The 19,135-nt window shown below is 37.1% G+C and overlaps 1 protein-coding gene across 1 annotated transcript in view; it reads right to left on the reverse strand.

Annotated features, from left to right (window-relative positions):
• LOC121427902 (serine/threonine-protein kinase mTOR-like) overlaps nucleotides 1–18,705 on the reverse strand; it is a 33,673-nt gene extending 14,968 nt beyond the window's left edge. The window contains exons 1-21 of the mRNA XM_041624477.1: nucleotides 18,324–18,705; nucleotides 16,447–16,679; nucleotides 15,647–15,748; nucleotides 15,000–15,098; nucleotides 13,744–13,878; nucleotides 12,756–12,818; nucleotides 11,998–12,177; nucleotides 10,323–10,435; nucleotides 9,726–9,771; nucleotides 9,152–9,285; nucleotides 8,494–8,622; nucleotides 7,891–8,054; nucleotides 7,146–7,348; nucleotides 6,323–6,416; nucleotides 5,691–5,896; nucleotides 5,137–5,259; nucleotides 4,327–4,410; nucleotides 3,446–3,538; nucleotides 2,495–2,629; nucleotides 1,885–2,014; nucleotides 1,151–1,401 (exon numbers count right to left, since the gene is read on the reverse strand). Coding sequence (XP_041480411.1) covers nucleotides 1,151–1,401; nucleotides 1,885–2,014; nucleotides 2,495–2,629; nucleotides 3,446–3,538; nucleotides 4,327–4,410; nucleotides 5,137–5,259; nucleotides 5,691–5,896; nucleotides 6,323–6,416; nucleotides 7,146–7,348; nucleotides 7,891–8,054; nucleotides 8,494–8,622; nucleotides 9,152–9,285; nucleotides 9,726–9,771; nucleotides 10,323–10,435; nucleotides 11,998–12,177; nucleotides 12,756–12,818; nucleotides 13,744–13,878; nucleotides 15,000–15,098; nucleotides 15,647–15,748; nucleotides 16,447–16,679; nucleotides 18,324–18,540 — 2,934 coding nt within the window. The 5' untranslated portion in view covers nucleotides 18,541–18,705. The remainder of the gene's footprint in view (nucleotides 1–1,150; nucleotides 1,402–1,884; nucleotides 2,015–2,494; nucleotides 2,630–3,445; nucleotides 3,539–4,326; nucleotides 4,411–5,136; nucleotides 5,260–5,690; nucleotides 5,897–6,322; nucleotides 6,417–7,145; nucleotides 7,349–7,890; nucleotides 8,055–8,493; nucleotides 8,623–9,151; nucleotides 9,286–9,725; nucleotides 9,772–10,322; nucleotides 10,436–11,997; nucleotides 12,178–12,755; nucleotides 12,819–13,743; nucleotides 13,879–14,999; nucleotides 15,099–15,646; nucleotides 15,749–16,446; nucleotides 16,680–18,323) is intronic.
• Nucleotides 18,706–19,135: the final 430 nt, after the last annotated feature.

Genomic DNA, 19,135 nt, shown 5'->3' on the forward strand with positions numbered 1-19,135 from the left:
AAACGAAGCGGCAAAGAGAAATCGAGTCAATGTATTTATCACTGAATGTCTACAGTCTATCTACTTACAAATACTAAATGCACACATAAAGGGAGTGTTAATTATTTGCAATCGATTGCAAATATCAGTCACAAATACCAGCTAAGCCGTCTCTGACTTTAAGACATATTGCTGTCAGCTCTCATGGAGAGAATATAATTTGCTGAACCAAGAATTGCAATTAAAAAAATTAGTCAACGAAGTTCCAAATACCTATTTTGTACATGAAAAATTCCATCCTACACTTTGAAAGAGAAATGCTGTGAAGTGAAATTTCATATTTTTGCACAGTGATCTATCATAACATCAATTTTCATATTAGGTGGGGAAAATGAAAAGTATATAGCAAACATTGGGAAAAGAATTTGTATTGTACGAAACTTAACACAAATGAACAATGAGATATATGAATACCTCAGAAAGCTGCATTTGAACTACATGCACTTCAAAGGAGGCAATATAAATACTGGAAATATTGACAATTCGCAATCAAAAGTGCTGCAAGCAAAGAATATTATTTATACACATTTTGTCAAATATCTTTCATAATTGGTTCAATTACATTTGCTCCTGCTGCTGTTGCTCTGCTATAAAATCTTCACGTTAAGACAGACACAAAACCTTACCTCAAACACTAAATAAACCTCAATTCTAATCTTTATATTATTCCGAACCAAAATATCTATTACATTCATACATGTAAATCTTACCCTATGCCCTCTGAGATATAAAATAGACAGGAGCAAATGTAATGTCACCTTATAACCATTGATAGCTTAAAGAAATATTCCTACAGGGGTTTTATTCATCAGGGTTCCCATAATTTTCTCTGATGGGCTGGGAACCCTAGGAACCCTGGGGGTGTTTCACAAAGATTTAAGTATGACTTAAATCGCACTTAAATGCCAACGGTATCTGAAACGCAACGCGCAATGTTATTGATCAATAAGCAGTAGTGTGCATCCTCTTTGCATGATCTGACCAATGCGGTCATGGCTTTTATACCGGGTGCAACTCGGCATTAAGTGCAACTTTAAGTCATACTTAAATCTTTGTGAATACCGCCCTGTTCATGTAATATTCTACTGCTACATGAAAGCAAAGCAAGCACCTCTCTGGTGTTGTTATCACAGGTGCGTATCACATTGATATAGGTGGGCATGATCTGAGGAAGGAACTGGACACATTTCACTCCAAGGCTTTTGAAGATGAACGTGATGGCCTGGACCACGCCCGTGTGGTGGTTGGCCAGGGAGCCGTCCCGCATGATCCGCATCAGTGTTGCTATGGCAACGGCAGGGTAGAACTCCTCCAGGGATGCGCTGCCCATGTTGACTAGCATCTCGCTGGCAGTTGATTCACCTGGGTCAAAACAAACAGTGAGGAATGGCATTCTATCATTTCAATTGACTTTTTAAAGGGGGTAATGCTAGAAATAAGGAGAAGGGTATGCATAATGGGTATGCATAATAAATGTGCACCAAGTGACTCTGGCAAAATATGTGGAATTGCTGAGAAATGGGCGAAATAAGCGAGGCATTCCAGTTAAGTGCCGTATCTTATTCCAAGCAATATAAAAAAAGCACAGTCCCATATGTGCTCATCTGTGTTGGTAATGTTCAGTGTGATCATTTTCAGCATAGATCTCATTATTTCATAGAGTTAAATTTATGCAAATGATCCAGGTCTAGATCTATGGTGACTGTTAATACTGTCTCATGAATTCACTGTTTGCTGCAACTACATGCTCATAGCTATAATCAGATTTTTTACAATCATCTTATAGCTACTTCAACCTCTAATAACCTTTAATTGATGCTTTAAGAAAATGAACCGTTACCATACCTCCTTCTTGTGATTTAGCATCAGACATGCTCTGGGTAGCTCCCCCATCTCCAGTAGTATCAATGACTCCTTGATTGATCTTATGCTTGTAGGGATCCAAGGCACCGAGCAGACCTAGCACTCGGATTGTCTAAATACAGAACACATGGAAGAAACAAATTGCAGTGATTTAGAGACAATTCTCTAGTAATTTAGAGATAAAGTTCACTGATTTCTGATAGCTACTGACGCAACACTTGTAGATTTTTTTTATTTTTTCTTATTACATATTTTGAATGATTTTTTAAGGACTCAACAACAAATATCATTGCACCCACTGGGTATCTAGGGGGGCAAATTCGGCCCGTGCCCCTCCCCTTTTTGAGAGGCACAATTAACATGTCTAATGTAAAAATGCCATTAAAACAGAAGTGTGCCTTCCCTTTTTTAAAGTGAAGACCTTGTTTTGTTTTGTTTTTTCCTTGTCAAATTTTTCCTCAGGAAAATGTGCCCCCACCCCACTTTTGGAAAATCCTGGATCCGCCCCTGATTGTGCCAAACAATGAAGTATAGTAACTATTTCACACATGTGTTGTTTTTTTTTAAGGAAATGATCAAGATCAATACTAACTTCTCTTCTTAGAGTTGGGGACTGCTCAGTCTTAAGAAAGTTTAGTAAAACATCTAGAAGATTAGGATACTTGTTGTAAGGTTCCACCACATAGCCTGTGCTCTCTACTAATTGTCCAAGGGTCCACAATGCAACCTGATAAAATAAAGAATATATTACCGGTAACTTGATTTAGTCATTCATTACTGTTTTAATTTGTAATACATGTACATGAAATGATGAATATTAAAGATGATAAAAGTTGAGACAAAAAAAGTAGGACTGGCTCAAGACAGGTAATCATGGTACCTTGTGAGTCATGGTTCCCGTCTTACAAAGAGTTTTGATTGATCTAATCAATCGTAACTCTACCCAAAATCCATCAGTGCCATAATTTTCTTCTACATGAAATTTGCAAACTGTCCTTTGTTAACAAAGGAGAACACACCAAATTGTCAAGAAATCAATGAATTCATGGATATACACTCATATGTAGAAAGTGTTTTGAACAAACATGCATTAAATATGTTGACTTTGCTGGTTTTCCATAGTTGCGATTGATCGGATCAATCGCAACTCTTTGTAAGACGGGCCCCAGGTAGTGTTTCATGAAGCAAAGATTCATAATTTGTTCAGAGCAAATCAGATGCAAGGATTTGGAAGCTGATAACATGCGTAAGAGAGACTATACAGGAACAAATTCTACATGATAGGACATGAATGAATTATGAACAAGATAGATGAGACTTAGCATTCCATGGAAGTGTGAAATATTAATTCTCTTATTGAGTCTTGAGTAATGACTGATGACCTTACCTCTCTCTTGCGTAAAAAAAGCATTGTCCTGTAAAATCTACAACATAATACAACATCAATGTATAATGAATAACATAAATAAAACCTAGCATTCCATAGAAATGTGGCATGTTAATACTTTAGTCTGGAGTAATGAGGACCAAGTGAAGACCTTACCTCTCTCTTGCGTAACAGAGCACTGTCCTGTAACATATCTAGCATGATTGGACACAGTTCATCCATCCATTTCTTCATCTCAATGCCACTCACCTGAAACACAATCAAACATTCAATTCGAAACTTAATAACAATATCTATAAGGCACTTTTTGCCTCAGGATACAAAGCGCTGCTATCTTTAACCCGGCTTTAGCTCAAGCCACCATCACCGGCGCTCAGTGCATGCAAGGAATTACTCGTGCCAGGTACCCATTCACCTCAACTGGGTCATGTGCAGCAGTGTGGATAAGTTTCTTGCTGAAGGAAAACACGCCATGGTTAGGATTCGAACCCACAACCACGTTTAAAAGGTGAGAGTCGGAACCACTAGACCAAGATGCACCCACATAAGGGAACACACTGCCTCATGGATCAACTTATTATTTTTGTATTTATTTTTATTTGATCTTTCCTAGCACATTTCTGATGTGTAATAAGTGTGTAATGTCAGGAATGTACAAACATTTCAGATTTGTTTTATAATGATTGGTGATATACTGTGTTCTTATTGCCAATCATTGAAGTTTCAGTTTCACTATATCACCATATCAAGATAGCACAAATAAAAGTCTGATGTAAAATCAAGAAATCTATCAAGTGAAACGCATCTGTAGTTTATACAGTATTATATTCACACCACAATCTTTTTGGGGCTCGTGCATTGATATAATCTAGTATTAAATGAAATGGAATAGTGACATGTACCTTTGGAGGAAACTTACCAACACTACCGATAAGCTTCAAGCACTGAATTAAATTATTATCATTGAAAAAAAAGAAGTTTTATCATCATCATTATTATTGTCATTGCTAATGTAATACACTCTCCTATAAACTCACTTGAGCCTGCTCTCCAATGGCAGCTAGAACATTGATCACAACACTCGGGTTTGGATCAGCTTCCTTCAGTTTCGGTACAAGTGCCTGAAAAACAAATGTGAAATTATAATTTTAAAAAAGGAGACTATAAATGACCAATACTGTATGAAGTACATGCATGCGCATCAAAGTTTCAATCTTAAATGATAGGAGCCTTGACAGTTAGTTTAAAAATAACACTCACAATACCAATCAATTAATCAGAAGTATCATGATTATACTAGCCAAACAGTGACATTTGCAAATACATTGTACATGAAAGTGTCACTACTTATTATATTGATGCAAAGAGAAAGTATCTATTTTGCAACAATCATCATCATCATTAGCATAACCATCACCAACAACATCATCATCGTCATCATCGTTATCGTCACCACCATCTTCACCATCACCACCACCCACCACCCATCACCATCTTCATCATCATCATCACCATCATTCATCATCATCGTCATCATCATCATCGTCGTCATCATCATCATCATCATCACCATCATCATCTCCATCATCACCATCATCTTCATCACCATCATCTTCATTGTCATCATCATCATCATCACCATCATCATCATCATCATCTCCATCATCACCATCATCTTCATCACCATCATCTTCATTATCATCATCATCATCACCATTATCATCATCATCATCATCATCCTCATCATCACCATCATCTTCATCACCATCACCTTCATTGTCATCATCATCATCATCACCACCATCATCACCATCTCCATCATCATCATCATCCTCAATAGCATCTACCTTTAGAATAGGTTCCATGTATGGTCTGATAAGCCTTGGTGCGTTAGAAACGAGATGGGCAAGCATTCTAGCACTCTGTTCTTTGTTACGTCCCACACCACTGTGCTCTAGTTCAGTCAAGATCTATGGGGTAATAATGATATAATTCATAAAACACAAGTGGATTCATTTATGAAAGCATAACAAAGGCAGGGTTAAGGTTGAGGAAATACGCCTGCCATCATATATGTGCAGAATATAAAATGTCTTACAAATGATTATCTTAAATCTGGCTTGGCTGGGAAACACAAAGTGGTAGACCATTGATGTCAATGTAAACAACAAATAAAATTCTTAGTATGTTCCAATAAAAAAGATTCAACACCTAGCTGGAATGCTGTTTCTTTGCTCATTTCTCAGTAAATCACCATTTCCTACCAGTATCATTTGACACAAACCTTTTTTTCAATACAAACACTTTTGTGCTTATTTGACTGGATTTGTCTGAATCCATTTCAAGATCATTTCCACAACTGTTATTTATCTTTAATTGAACAATCATTGGAACAGCATACCTGTATGAGTGTTTTCCTTAGAGAAGGCATGACATAAGCAGGGTTAAGGTTACTGAGACGACCTATGGTACACATGGCGAGCTCCCGTATCTCGAAGATCTCATCGTTGAGGGAGAGGAAGAGGGCACCAAGGTTCTCGGCCTGCGCTAGATGGCCATCGAAGCGCTCGTCAAGTGATGCAAGGACACAGTATCGGATGTCAGGATCTATGGAATACATATTCAGATGTAATGAAAATAAACTATAAAAACAAAACACAAAGACAACAAATGTTTTGTGTAAAAAATAATTATACAAATAATATTCATCCAAACTAAATCACACTAATAAATTAAACATTAAACCCATCAATTAAAACTGATAAAATCAATGGAGAAGAAACCCTACTACCCTAGGGGAGAAGAGAGAGACTAACAAGAACTACAGCAAATCTTTGTTATGAAAAAAAAAATCCTCCCTGGAACTCATTCGCTATACATACTGTATTACTCCCAGGGTACATTTGATTGGGAGAAATAACAAGAGAGAATAATTCAATTCAAAGGTTAAAGAAAAGAAGGCAAAAAAAATGGTAACAGAAAAAGGGAGTGAAATTCATTGACTATATGTTTTATGATATGATCTTGTATTACCTGAATCAGTGATGGCTACAACCAAGAGTTTTGAGAGCACCTCTGCTACCACCTGAGTGTTTGTTGCACTGACTGGGTGTGGGGCACTCCGTAGCTGAAAAGGGTGATAAGTTCAGTTTTCATCATTTCAGTCAGTATTTTGTATCTTAATAGAAAATTATTCCCTATCATTCGACTCTGGAAATCTTCTATCAAGTACATTCTCCTGAAGACGACAAGTACACACTTGCCAAACCGTCGAGTTTGGGTGGTCCTTTTCAGGACCAACACTTGCCCAGAAAAGATACATGCTGTACCATGAAACCCGCTACACTCTTATATCAAGTTTCTCAATAAGGTCTTCATTTCGTAAGACTCTTATATCTTAACCCTTTTCTCTAAGCTAGCTTACCCATTTTAATCTTTGTCCAATTCATCTGTCATGGACTTTTTCCATTCTCATTTCATTCTACTCTTATTATTAAAGCTAGCTTACCTATTTTATTATCTGTCCAAATCACCTGACTTTTTTCCTGTTCATAGTGTACACGAGCAGAAATAAATTACTGATAATATACAATCACCCACAACACCTTGAAAATAGATATTTTACCAAAAATAGTCCACTCTACCAATGAATACTGACATGGTGACCCACTAGCAAGGGAACAAATTAATATTCTTTTTTTCCAATTGGAGACATTTTGTAATTTGTTTGTATGATGTTACACTTTTTTTAACCAAGTAGCAATTAATGTACAAGTATTCTTTCACAACTTAGAAAGTTTGAATGGGGGCTGTTTTATCTTTTTACTGTTCATACAAACAATCAATAATAGCTTACATTTACAGCTGGTTGAAGCAGGCTGGAACAGGTTCTAGCAGCCTCAATCCGGATCTCCTTGTGCTCACTGGACAGGAAGTGGTCGGCACAGTGACGAACAAACTGGGTCAGGGAGTGACCTTCAAAGTCAAAGTTTCCCAGGGTTCTGAGAGCTAGCACAGTACTAGTGATATCACCAGAATCTACCGATGACAACGTAGCACCTGCCAGAAAATGAAAATCAATATTTTTTCCCAATTCTGTGGCTATTATTTCTTCCATTCATTGATGTTGATTTATAATGATTCATTAGCATTTTACAGGAGATTTTTTTAACTTAGAGGAACTACTTTTTTTTATTTTTTTCATGCGGGAACAAACTGCCCTTCAGCACCCAATTGGCTTGTTTCTTTTTTATTCTTTTTTGCCAGTTAGCTCTGGTGAAAATTTTTCAAATGTACATTGCAATAAAATTTTGAAGTAAATTTTACATAGATATATCATATATTGGTTCATTTACCCATAACCAGTAACCAAACATTATTTGCACCTGGCAAGGTACACTAAACAATCATCTAAAAGTATCTCACAGATCACTGGCAATTCTAAGTTAACTTTCAAATTCATATATTTCCATTTTCTTGATAATTCAAAAAGTTCTTGACATTCCAGATATTTATTACTTTCTCATCACTGTAGTATAATTTTCTGCAAATTACACTCCAAATGTGACTTCCAGCCCAAGAGACAATAGCATGTTACAAACCCGTTTGACTAGCTGGAGATAAAAGTGCCCTCGGTGTTCCGGGATGTCGCAGGGGTTTGTGCATGAGGACGAGGGATAGCATCTTGAGTAGGCCATCTTGGATGTCTTTCTTGAGCTGTGGTATCTGCTTAGCAAGGTCATGGAGGGCTGCCGTCAAAGCAGGACTGAATGAACAAGGCATGAAAGAGGTCAGATATGGAAGTTAAACACATGTAATATGAAGATTCTAGGGCTAACCTCTCATAAGTTCAGCTTTTTCTACCGTAAAATCAGACGTGGATCCAGGGGGTGAGGTCTCCATCCAAACAAGTGACTGCTGACCTTTTTTTTTGACAAATATTTGGGACAAATAGAATCCCTTGCAGAAAAATCCTGAATCTGCAGCTACTAGTAATTCAAATTTCTTGTACAGCGCATATCACATTATGATATACAGACTAATACTAACTAACATGCTATGGTTCTTGTTTCCAAAAGCTTTTAGTGATCCAAGTATTTGAGGATTCAAATCAATGTGACTGTTATTGCATTAAATATGAAGTGAGTTGATAATTTTTCTACAGATGTGGAATTGCCCAAGATACAAAAACACTGAATACCAACCTCAGACCAACAGCAAGCATGGGTTCCAATAGTTCTTTGACATCTCTAGCGATGACTGGTCCTACTGCTCTAGCTAACATACTGATACAGGTAAACACTGCTGGATCCACTATGATGCTTTTATGTTTCCTGAAAGCAAGAAGAGAAGAAGGATCTTTCTCATGAATATTCATGGCTCAGTTTCAAGTAAGGTAAGTTCATAAAACAGCTAGCACAGCTTCAAATAGTTCCTTGATTTGTATTGGGTGTTCATGGATTGAATAGCTGATTTGAGTAAAGTTTCTCAGCCTAAATAACCAGATTTAAAAAAAAAAATTCTCAGCTCACCTGGCTGGAGTGAGATGTCCTTATGCGCAAAGAATGGACGGCTAATCTCTGAAAAAAACTTGTGATCTAAGTAATGATTTCTAAAGTGCTTTGACTAACATTTCATAGCTTGACTGACCTGTGAGAAGGGTCTCTATGTGGAAGTTACAGGTCAACAGTGTCAATGCATAGGGGCTTGGAACATCAAATTACAAAACGGTTTGATTAAAGATTTCTTATCCCAACTTCTCAATGCCAGGTATCTCTATATGACAAGAGATAGTGGACAATCCCCAAAGGTGATTGGAATAGCTCTGGCATGGTTGCTTTTGAATTTCTTAGGGTAACTGACCTGTGTGGGATGTCTTTATGTGGCAAAGAGGAACGAACAATCTCTAAGATCTTGCTCAGGTGCTCTGTGATGTTTCCTTTGACCGCTACTGCTAGAAGACCAACGGCTTGGAATGCATTGGAACGCTCCCTCTCCTAATGAAAGAAAAACAAATACAATGAATATTCAATGGTGTTTCCGGGCCTTGTCTTCACACAAAGTTTAAAGTTCGTCTTCATTCATCCAAATCAAAAATTTGTTTCATTCACAACTTCAAGTAAATGAACATCAAAATACCATATTACACATATTAAGCTTTTACTACATAGCATTTCAAGCACTTTGTTTCTTCCCATAATTTTAAATATTGGTGGCATTTAAAGTTGGAAAAAATGCATAATATCTGAATGATACAATACACTTATAGGCTTGTCATGGTAATCATGAATAAAAATGCTTTAATGAAATTTGCATTATTATTTTCACATTAAATTGATTAACTATATGAATGATCTTTTCATCCTTTCCACAGGAGGGGCCCCCCTTTATCAAAAATCTTATTAAGTTGCTGTATTCAAGTTATCAATTCACTTACCCTCCTCAAGGATATCAGCATGTAATTGACTGTGTCATCAAGATACCTGAAATAATCAAGCACAAACATAGATAATAGAAATAATATGTGTGTCTTTAACACTTCATCCGTTGATTACTGAATTATGTGATTCACATAGGCTTTGAACAGGGAACATCCAGTTCCAGGAGGCAATGGGTTAATACATAAGGGAAATGTCTCTTAGCACCTTACACATATACTGGTTGGTGTTAATATTGCTACTAAGAGTTAAATCAGGTCACTATTTTATGGAAAGCTGGTTGCCTCCTAATTCATAAGCAAAAATAATCTTAATTTTCCAGTGAAAAGTTGATCAAGAAATCATTTTTTATGAAATGAAAAAGAAAATGGATGTACAAGTATAGAGTAAATTTCAATGATTTCTTTCGAGAAAGTACTCGTTTTGAGCATGGATGACGAAAGGTGAAATTTAGCATGCCAAAGCAGTGGGGACTAAATAACAAATAGACCAAATTGACAATAGTCTGAATGGGTATAGCTTATGTGGTCTTAGACTATCTAAAAGACCAACTACTTTTAGACCAAGTGAATATAAAACATTTTCCGGTGACTTACGAGTCTACAAACTTCTTGGGTTCAAATGCAGCGAGCCTTGGGAGGAGGTTCAGAAGAATTTGCTGGATGAGAGGGTTGCGACTCCCTCGGAACTTCAACACCTGCTGACAAACCTAGAATGTGTAGATTTGGTCCAAAGATAACATAAACAAATATCACATTGCGAAATGATGGAGATTTACTTTGATAACAGATTTAAAATAATGATTTTAATGATGATTTTGCAATAATGCAAAAACAGAATTAGAACCGAGTGAGATCTATACAATGTATCAATACAATTGAATAGGATATATTTATTTTTTTCATGTGGATTGCTGACTCTGGTTGACAAATGTTAGCCAGCACTGATGAAGGTATGATGATGATGCACAGCATTTGTATAGCGCCATATATCTGTCAAAGACATTCAAAGGCGCATTGGAGGAGCCAGCCAATCTGGGTCGCCTACAAGGGCGCGCACACAGAACTGTGACTCGCAGGTCTCTCCTCCCGATAACTGGTTGGGGGAACGCAGGTGGACCACTACACTGGGGTTTCCCCTATTCAATGGTAATAAGGAAAAGATCAATAAAAGGTTGCTCCTGACACTCTGTGGTGCCTTAACTTTAAGTGTCATTGCTATACCAGTGCATAATGATTATAAACAGAAGGTATTGTAACATCACTGTTTAAGGAATCGCCCACACCTTATATCCACTAATCTCACCTGGGTTGAGTGCAGCACAATCAGAAAGCAATAGTTGATGGGTAGAATTCATACCATTAAAAAGCTATAGGTAAAGGTTGGTCAAGATTTTTTAACACTGAATTTTGTTTTTCCCCTTAGAACATGTAACAGGACTACCTGGTTCTGGTTCAACAGGTTAACCCTAATTCTCCCGGGGGGGGCCATAATGGCCCCCCCTCAACAATTTTCGCGATATATCTGCTGCGCGAAATTTTTTCACCTCGCAGCTCACTGACTTTTTACATTCAAGTCTCGCGCAAATTTTGAGACCAAAGTTGTGACGCCCGGGTACACGGTTACGACATTACGCAACATTATGCAAGTGCATGTCAGACCCAAAATTGCTCATAAACGTGATTTCATGTACAAATCCAATGCAAATTGCGTATTTAGCCAAAATTCATAAATGTATCATTATTTCTACTTTTACTGATTAAACTTAATTAATTTTGCCTTGTTTATGATCAGAATTATGTCTGGAACAATTTCCATTGAAAAAACAATAAAAAACAAAAAGTAAAAAAACAAAGAAATACATAAGAAATTCATAAAACAATAAAATACATAAGAAATTTATTTCCAAACCAAAGTTTTTTTTAATTACGATTGTTAAGAATGCTGCAAAGAAAATTTTTACCAAGAATTAGCATTCTAGGGGCTTCATTTAGTGAATTAGAGCAAAAAGTATGATTTATGCATAAATTAGCATAATTAATTCATATAAAATAAAATCTCATTATTTTGGAAAATTTTACCATACAGCCTTGTAGATTACATCGCACACTAACAGCGTGCAAATTTTTGCGTCGCTCGCGCGATCTGCAGCCGAGATCTTAAGGGGGGCCATAATGGCCCCCCCCCCGGAATGACAAGAATCAAAATACCCCGGGAGATTTAGGGTTAAGGTATAAGGTAGCTTATCTCAAGAACTATAGCACTACTCACCGGGTTGAATTTCTCCTGCATCAGTTCCAGGCAGTATCTGCTCTCAGTGATGCGTGGTTTGGGCTGGATACTGGTAGAGCCGAGAGACAGCGGACTGGCCAGGGCTCGCTGGACGTACTGGTTGTATCCTAGCTGGGGTCCCGTTGGTGACTTGGCTTTGTTGCTTGATGAACCAAGATCCTACATACCCAGACATGGATCAGAGAAAGGTGGATGATGAAAGAGTTTGGATTGAGAACTATGGATCAATGCCCCGTAATAAGGTCAGCAAGTCATTCCAAAGTTTTACAAGTTACCGCGGCTGGCCTGATTCAAGTCACACTCGTTGCAATCACCCTTAACCCCTCCCTCCACTTTGTACTATTCAGTGAATCCTCCATTGTCAACCCATCCCTCCTACTCTCCTCCTCCACTTGCTCCTTCCATGTCTTCACTGGCTGTCCACTCCTCCTTGAACCACCCTCCTCAAACTACAAAAAACCCTTCTATAAATATGATCATCGTCCATCCTTTACCAACATAACCAAAATTGTCTTCGCCAACAAAGTTCAGCATAGTTTATAAAAGAAACTTAAATCAGTGAAAGTATAAATAACAAAGAATGTACATAGAGTTACATCAAAATTATATGGCATCAAGTAATCTAATCCAAACCAAAATTTAATGAAAGTGTGAATTTTCATTACACTGCATGTCAATCAAATACAACTGAAGCTAACTGTTTCTATCAAGAATTTTAAAAAAATGTATTCACTCACTCGAAAGCTGTGTTCATGTTGTGTCTGCTGTTGTGAAACCTCCTCCATTTCTTGACGAAGACGCTGTCAAAAAGAAAAGAAATATTTTTTAACAGAAAATAAGAATAAATGACCCCCATCTGGAAAGGAAATCATTCTAAAATTCATTTCTTCCAGAAAAATAAGAGTTAATTGTCCATCAGCCTTTCAATGCTATAAAAGTAGTATTTTATTTGCTTTGTAACAGAAAATAAATTGAATGTGAATCTTGACAGCAGAATTCTCTCTTTGCTGCATGTCAACTGATCTTCATTAAACTAAGAAAAACCAAAGAATTGCTTGCTAAAAAAGACGAAAAATTAGGGTCAGTTGGTCACTTGTTTTTTTAGGTACCCCCGGTATAATATGAAAGAGCTCCTTAATGTGAACACAAACTTATATGGAGATTGAGGTTTGTTGTCCTCTACTTACAGCATGGATATTGTTTTCCAGCATCATTAGCCAATTCTTATCAACATTGGTTCAATTCCCACCGGGGGTCTTCAATATTAATAAATTGTTAGAAATAAAAGGTGGCATGTTTTACTGGGGTCAATCAGATTACAGCAGTAAGAATAATAATGGCATATTTACCAAGGGTAGCCACTTCAGTTCGAAAAACCTTTCTCCCAGCAGGCCCTGCTATTATTATTACCTGCCACCGCTTGGAATCGAACCCATGACCCTCCAAGTCAGAGTCAGAACCACTAGACCACGACGCGCCCACATAATTCATATAGTTGGACACTGCCTACATGTACCACAGAACTCCTGCTGAGCATCCTTATCTCACAAAATCCTGAAACCAGCAAAGCTGGAATTGCTGCGGCTTTGACTCGAAAACTGAGGACATCAGACGTCTCCTAAATAGGTCTTTCTTCTTGTACCATAGCGATTTATTTGAAATCAAGGAAGAACTTACTTGATGCAATCCATATATTTATGTACGAATGTGTGAGCCCAGGCTTACCTCTCCTTCTCTACTGCTATTTCTGATGAGTTCATTGATGATGAGTAATGATCCATGGGCCCTGTCGTCTCTGTTCAGTCCTTTCTCTCCCTTTCCTATTTCTTCAAAGCCCTTCTCAGCTTCCTCATATGTTTGCTAGCATTTTACAAGGGAGAAAAGACAAGTGTTACATTTATACATGTACATGAATGTGTGTGTTGAAATATGGAGTGCCACAGGGGTCAATCATTGGCCCCTTAATGCTTACCATGTACATGTTCATGTCTTATGGATGTGAGTATGACTTACAATTGTAGGTTTCCACTGCATAACAGTTATGGCAACTTTTCAATCAAATGGTAACTTCTAAAGAATCCTTAAAGGGGAATCCAACCCAAATAAAAATTTGTTTTTATAAGAAACAGAAAAATCAGACAAGTTGATAGGTGAAAGTTTGAACAGTATTGAACAAACAACAAGAAAGTTATGAATTTTTAAAAGTTGTAAATATTGGTAATCACTATACTCATGGAGACTTCAAATTGGCCGCATATGGGATGTCATAGTGATGTAAGGCAAGGACTACTCTTCTATGTACTCCAATACATATTATGGCTAAAATGTCATGTTTCCCCAAAGTTTTATTTCAAATTATATTTTTCTTTCATGAGGACATTAGGCAATATACTACCTGGATTATATTTAGATTATGGCCCCAGGGGAAAGGGTACTTAGGAGAAAACCACAAATCCCTGATAATAAAGTACATGGCCTATGGGAAAGTTGTCCTTGCCCCTTGTCATAATTTACTTACCCAGTTGCCAATTTGAAATCTACATACTATTAGTGATCTCAATTTTAAAGCAGCTTTAACTTTTTCATTGCTTGTCCGATTTCTTTCAAACTTTCACAATTCTGTTCAATTTATTTTTCTCCTTCCCAACACAACATTTTATCGCCAAGGCTGGATTCCCCTTTAAATATGATTGCCTGTTGAGCGCAATGGAAGGTACACATGTAATACCATTCTCAGGCAATGTTGAAATAACAGTTACTTTGATGAAATTGGACTCTGGATAAAGATTGAATTACAGGATTCAAATCTATGCCATGCATTCATGTCCTTTGTCAAAGATATCACTCTATCTTTGCCACTTTTCAAGTCAAGGCAAAACAGTATAGTACACTTAAAAACAGCTCACTTTTAAGGAAAATTAATGAACTGCATAAATCTCTTAATGACTGACACTAGTAGGAAGCTATGGGACTACACTGACCTTATACCACTGGGGCTTCTGCATTTCTTTGGTTTCACGTTGAGCGGTTAACTCAAGACAAGCTCTCAATGCAGAGACAGCTGCTTCTCTGATTGCTTGCTACAATGAATGAAAAAGACACAAAATGACAAAGGTGAATCGAGTCTGGGTGGAATGTAAATTAATGAATAAACATAAAAATTAATTATATAAATTAATCAGTAACCAAATACATAAATAAATGAATAAATAGTAGATATGGAAAAAATAAATAATAGATATGAAAAAATAAATAACTATGTAAATAAATAAAGAAGATCTGATTAAAATATGAATGAACAGATGAATGAGTGAGTGAATGAATAAATGAATGAATGGATTGAATTAGTGAATGAATGAAAAAAAAGTACTGAAGTGTATCCAAAGTGCAAATTCTTCCACCCACCATAGACTATTTTATATCAGGACATAATGAAAAGATTGTGACTACAACTTATAGTATAAGGCATTTGTGCAATTTTAGTACTCAGAAATGCAACACATTCTGTGTAGAAATGTTAGTAAACAAACTGGACAGAATTATGCTCAATATTTTTTTTCAAATTTTGTGAACTAATCTACAGATTATCAGCCAATTGCAAAATCCTATACTATATGCAAGAGCTTACCTTGGGGTCTCGGATAGCATTGAAAATGTTGTCGAAGAATGATTGCACTTGTTGGAAGAAAAATGTTGGAGTGTTTTCTGCTAGTTCACGAAGAACAAGAACCTGCAAAAACAAAGAAACAGATCATTCAGAAAGATTTACATTGTTTACAGATCTACCTCTTATTACAGAAAATTGCAACCTTTCAAATTTGCATACTGTAAGGCACAATAAAAGTCATGACAGGTTACAGATCTTAAGAAAAAATAAGTTGATGTGGAAGAGGTTCATCATGGTGAAGGATTGAGTAGAAGAAGTAACAATATGTCTCACAATGTAACAAACGTAGAGGGAAAGCGAAGTTTCGTCTGCAAGCTGCTAGACTTCGTCAGGAAATGAGCAAAGACACTGCTGCACACGGGTTATATAGCGTCGGGTGCTGTTGTCTGGCTTCAGAAGTTTTATGACATCAATAGTAAACTGTATGTTCATGTCCTTGACAAGTGACTATAATTTCTAACTTATGTACATGATTTCAAATGTAGATATTGCTTTTGTTTTAGTTTTCTTCCTATACCAATATATTCAAATAGTCAGCAGTAAAAAAAAAAAGTTTATCAGAAAGAGGTTCAAATTTGATACTTACAGCAGCATGTCTGTGGTTCATGTCCTTGACAAGTGACTATGATTTCTAACTTGTGTACATGATTTCAAATGTAGATATTGCTTTGTTTTAGTTTTCTTCCTATACCAATATATTCAAATGGTAAGCAATAAAAAAAACAATTTTGATCATAAAGAAGTTCAAATTTGATACTTACAGCAGCATGTCTGCGACCCTCTTGTCTGTCTCCTCCCAGCCACTCGAGGGCTCTCTTCACCTCAAAGTCTACATATTCTGGTGTGAATGTACCTCCAGCCAAAGCTAAATGACCTATGGCCTTTGCTGCCATCTCCATGACGATGACATCATTGGAAGGGAGCAGGTTACGCAGATAATTGGCAAAGCGTGTGATTCTTGTAGCATTGTCTCCATCTATCCCGATGAGGCTTACTGAAATTAAATATCAAGAGCAATTTCATTATCAAAATGGCTTTCATTGCATTCTAATTTCAACTACTGCAGCCAACAATTTCCATATTTAAACCACTGGTTCACTGCAACCATCCTGCCTGTGGGGAATCTACAGGTAGGACTATGGTATGCCAATGCTGTACATAGCACACAGTTTAAAAAATCATTAAAATATCACTTTTGTGACCAAAATTACTAATTTCCATAAAGTTGCAATTTATTTTTCATTGGTAACTTGGGAATATTTTTTGTATTCACCAGAGCGCTCAAAACTTGAATTTTGGGCATATTTTTGTGTAACCCTCTATTGGTGGAAAGTAATATGGCAAGAAAATTTTCATTTTTCAATCTCTACTTTTAAGAAAAAAATAATTTAAAGAATTAAATTTACATAAGAGCCAAGTTATATAATGAATAGCTGTAATGAAAACTGACAGTGTAAGAAAATCAAGCATTTGTCCCATAGAAATAGAGAAAATAAGCCAAACATTGCCACCCTTATTTTGCCACACATGGAGATGTAACTGAGAACAAGGTTATATCATAACCTTGTTCATTGAATGAGTGCTTAAAACAAGCATTGGGTATTAAATGTCATATCTCAGCTTTGGAAATTTCTCAAGACAGTGACTGTAGACCTATATCTTGTTGTGTCTCATCTCCTGGGGCCGATTGCCCGAAAGGGTCTTTCCAAGGACCGACTTTCGTGTCGCCCATCTCTTATGATAAGCGGGGTGTTTTTGAAAATTATGATACAGAATAAGATTCGTTAGTTTGCTTCAAATCTTATACAATTTCATGATATATCACATCATTTTATAAACAAATATTTTGTTTATTTTAAGTCTAACGTAGTAACGGACAAATAAAATATGTTTGCAGATGATTTATTTAAAATGTGTTTCACATGGCGCATCATAGATGGGCGACACGAAAGATGGTCCTTGCAAAGACGCTTTCGTGCAATCTGCCCCAGGTACTACTGAGTTGAGTATGAGACCAATGAAGGAAAGGTAGGCCTATATTATGGTCAGTTCCCCCATGTCTGCGCGGTCTCCCAAGTCTGCGCACCCGCGTATCTGCGCGATTCTAGTAAAAGAAGATACGCAACGAGCACGAACTTTACACATGCAATACATAGACAGGTATTCATAAAAAAATCTGACTCAAAATGGTGGAAAAATAATGAATTCAGGGCATTTCATGTGACGGCCTCAAAATGCAGCCTTTCTCATCAAAATCCCCGAATCGTATGCAAAGTGAATGAGTGCGCAGACATGGGGTACCATTTTTTTTTTCAATCTGAAAATGACTGCCCGAGGTTTTTTCAAGAAAATCTTTTCTTTTCTTTAATTTTTTAATGAGATATTTGGCACACTAACTCATTATGATGTAAGGAACATTATCAACTGGAAGGTTTTGTGAAATAAGAAGAAATTCATGTTAAATCTCAACTCAAATTGTTAGGTGCGCAGACTTGGGGCCCACCATCATATATATGATAGTAGGGTGTCAAAAAACAAAAACAATAACAAATCAAGTCGCCTTTCTTTATTCATTTGCACCCATATCCCTGAACACACACCTTCAGGACATTTAAATCTATTCGTTACATGTACTCACCAATTGCCAGAATTCCACCTTTTTTCTCGTTCACGTCCTGACTTGATACCAACTCAAAGATGTGGTGGTTGAGATCGTCCATAAACGAAGTGCGCTCGTCCGCCGAAACTTCCCGCAGCTCGGTGCTCACGTAGTGCTGCAGGTTTTTCGCTGCCCTGGTGCGAACATCGTCGTGTCTGCTCTTCAATCCGCCGACCAAACTATTCATTTGTGACATTTTGACTGATTTAAAAGTACCCAATCCAACTCTGAATATGGTGTATCATGTCTGCAACTTTAAAAGATAAGAAGACCATGAAAATAGAAATTCGTAGATTATAATAATTGACGCCTTTTTTCTCTCGGCTCTCTCAGCTCACCTCGTACCACGGCCTCATCATCTCATAACAGGAAATGCAATTTGACCTGTGACATGACACGCGCATAGCGCATCCCGGGGGGGGGGGCACTCGACCAAAAAAGTGGTTGGGGGTGTGCCGCGGGCGAGACAAAAAACGGGGGCCTCGGAGCGGGCTTATTGTAAAAAGGAGGGTCCTCGGAACAGGCTTCGGAACGACAAATGTTTGTGAAAACGGGGGTCCTTGGACCGGATCGCCAAGTTATGCGAGGAAAGAGTGAAAAGACGGGAGCGCATCACGCAGATAAAATTAAAAGACAAATTTCCCGAAACTGATTTTCAATTTCATTTTTAACACAAATCGGACTTTAAAAAACCAACCTACACAAGTTTGGTCCAAGTGTAAGTGACCAAAAATCCAAATCGAGGAATTAAACTTTTATTTTAAATCTGATACAAGTCCTTCTCAGTTGTG

Source organism: Lytechinus variegatus, chromosome 14 (assembly GCF_018143015.1).
Source record: "Lytechinus variegatus isolate NC3 chromosome 14, Lvar_3.0, whole genome shotgun sequence".
In the NCBI taxonomy this organism is placed as follows: Eukaryota; Metazoa; Echinodermata; class Echinoidea; order Temnopleuroida; family Toxopneustidae; genus Lytechinus; species Lytechinus variegatus.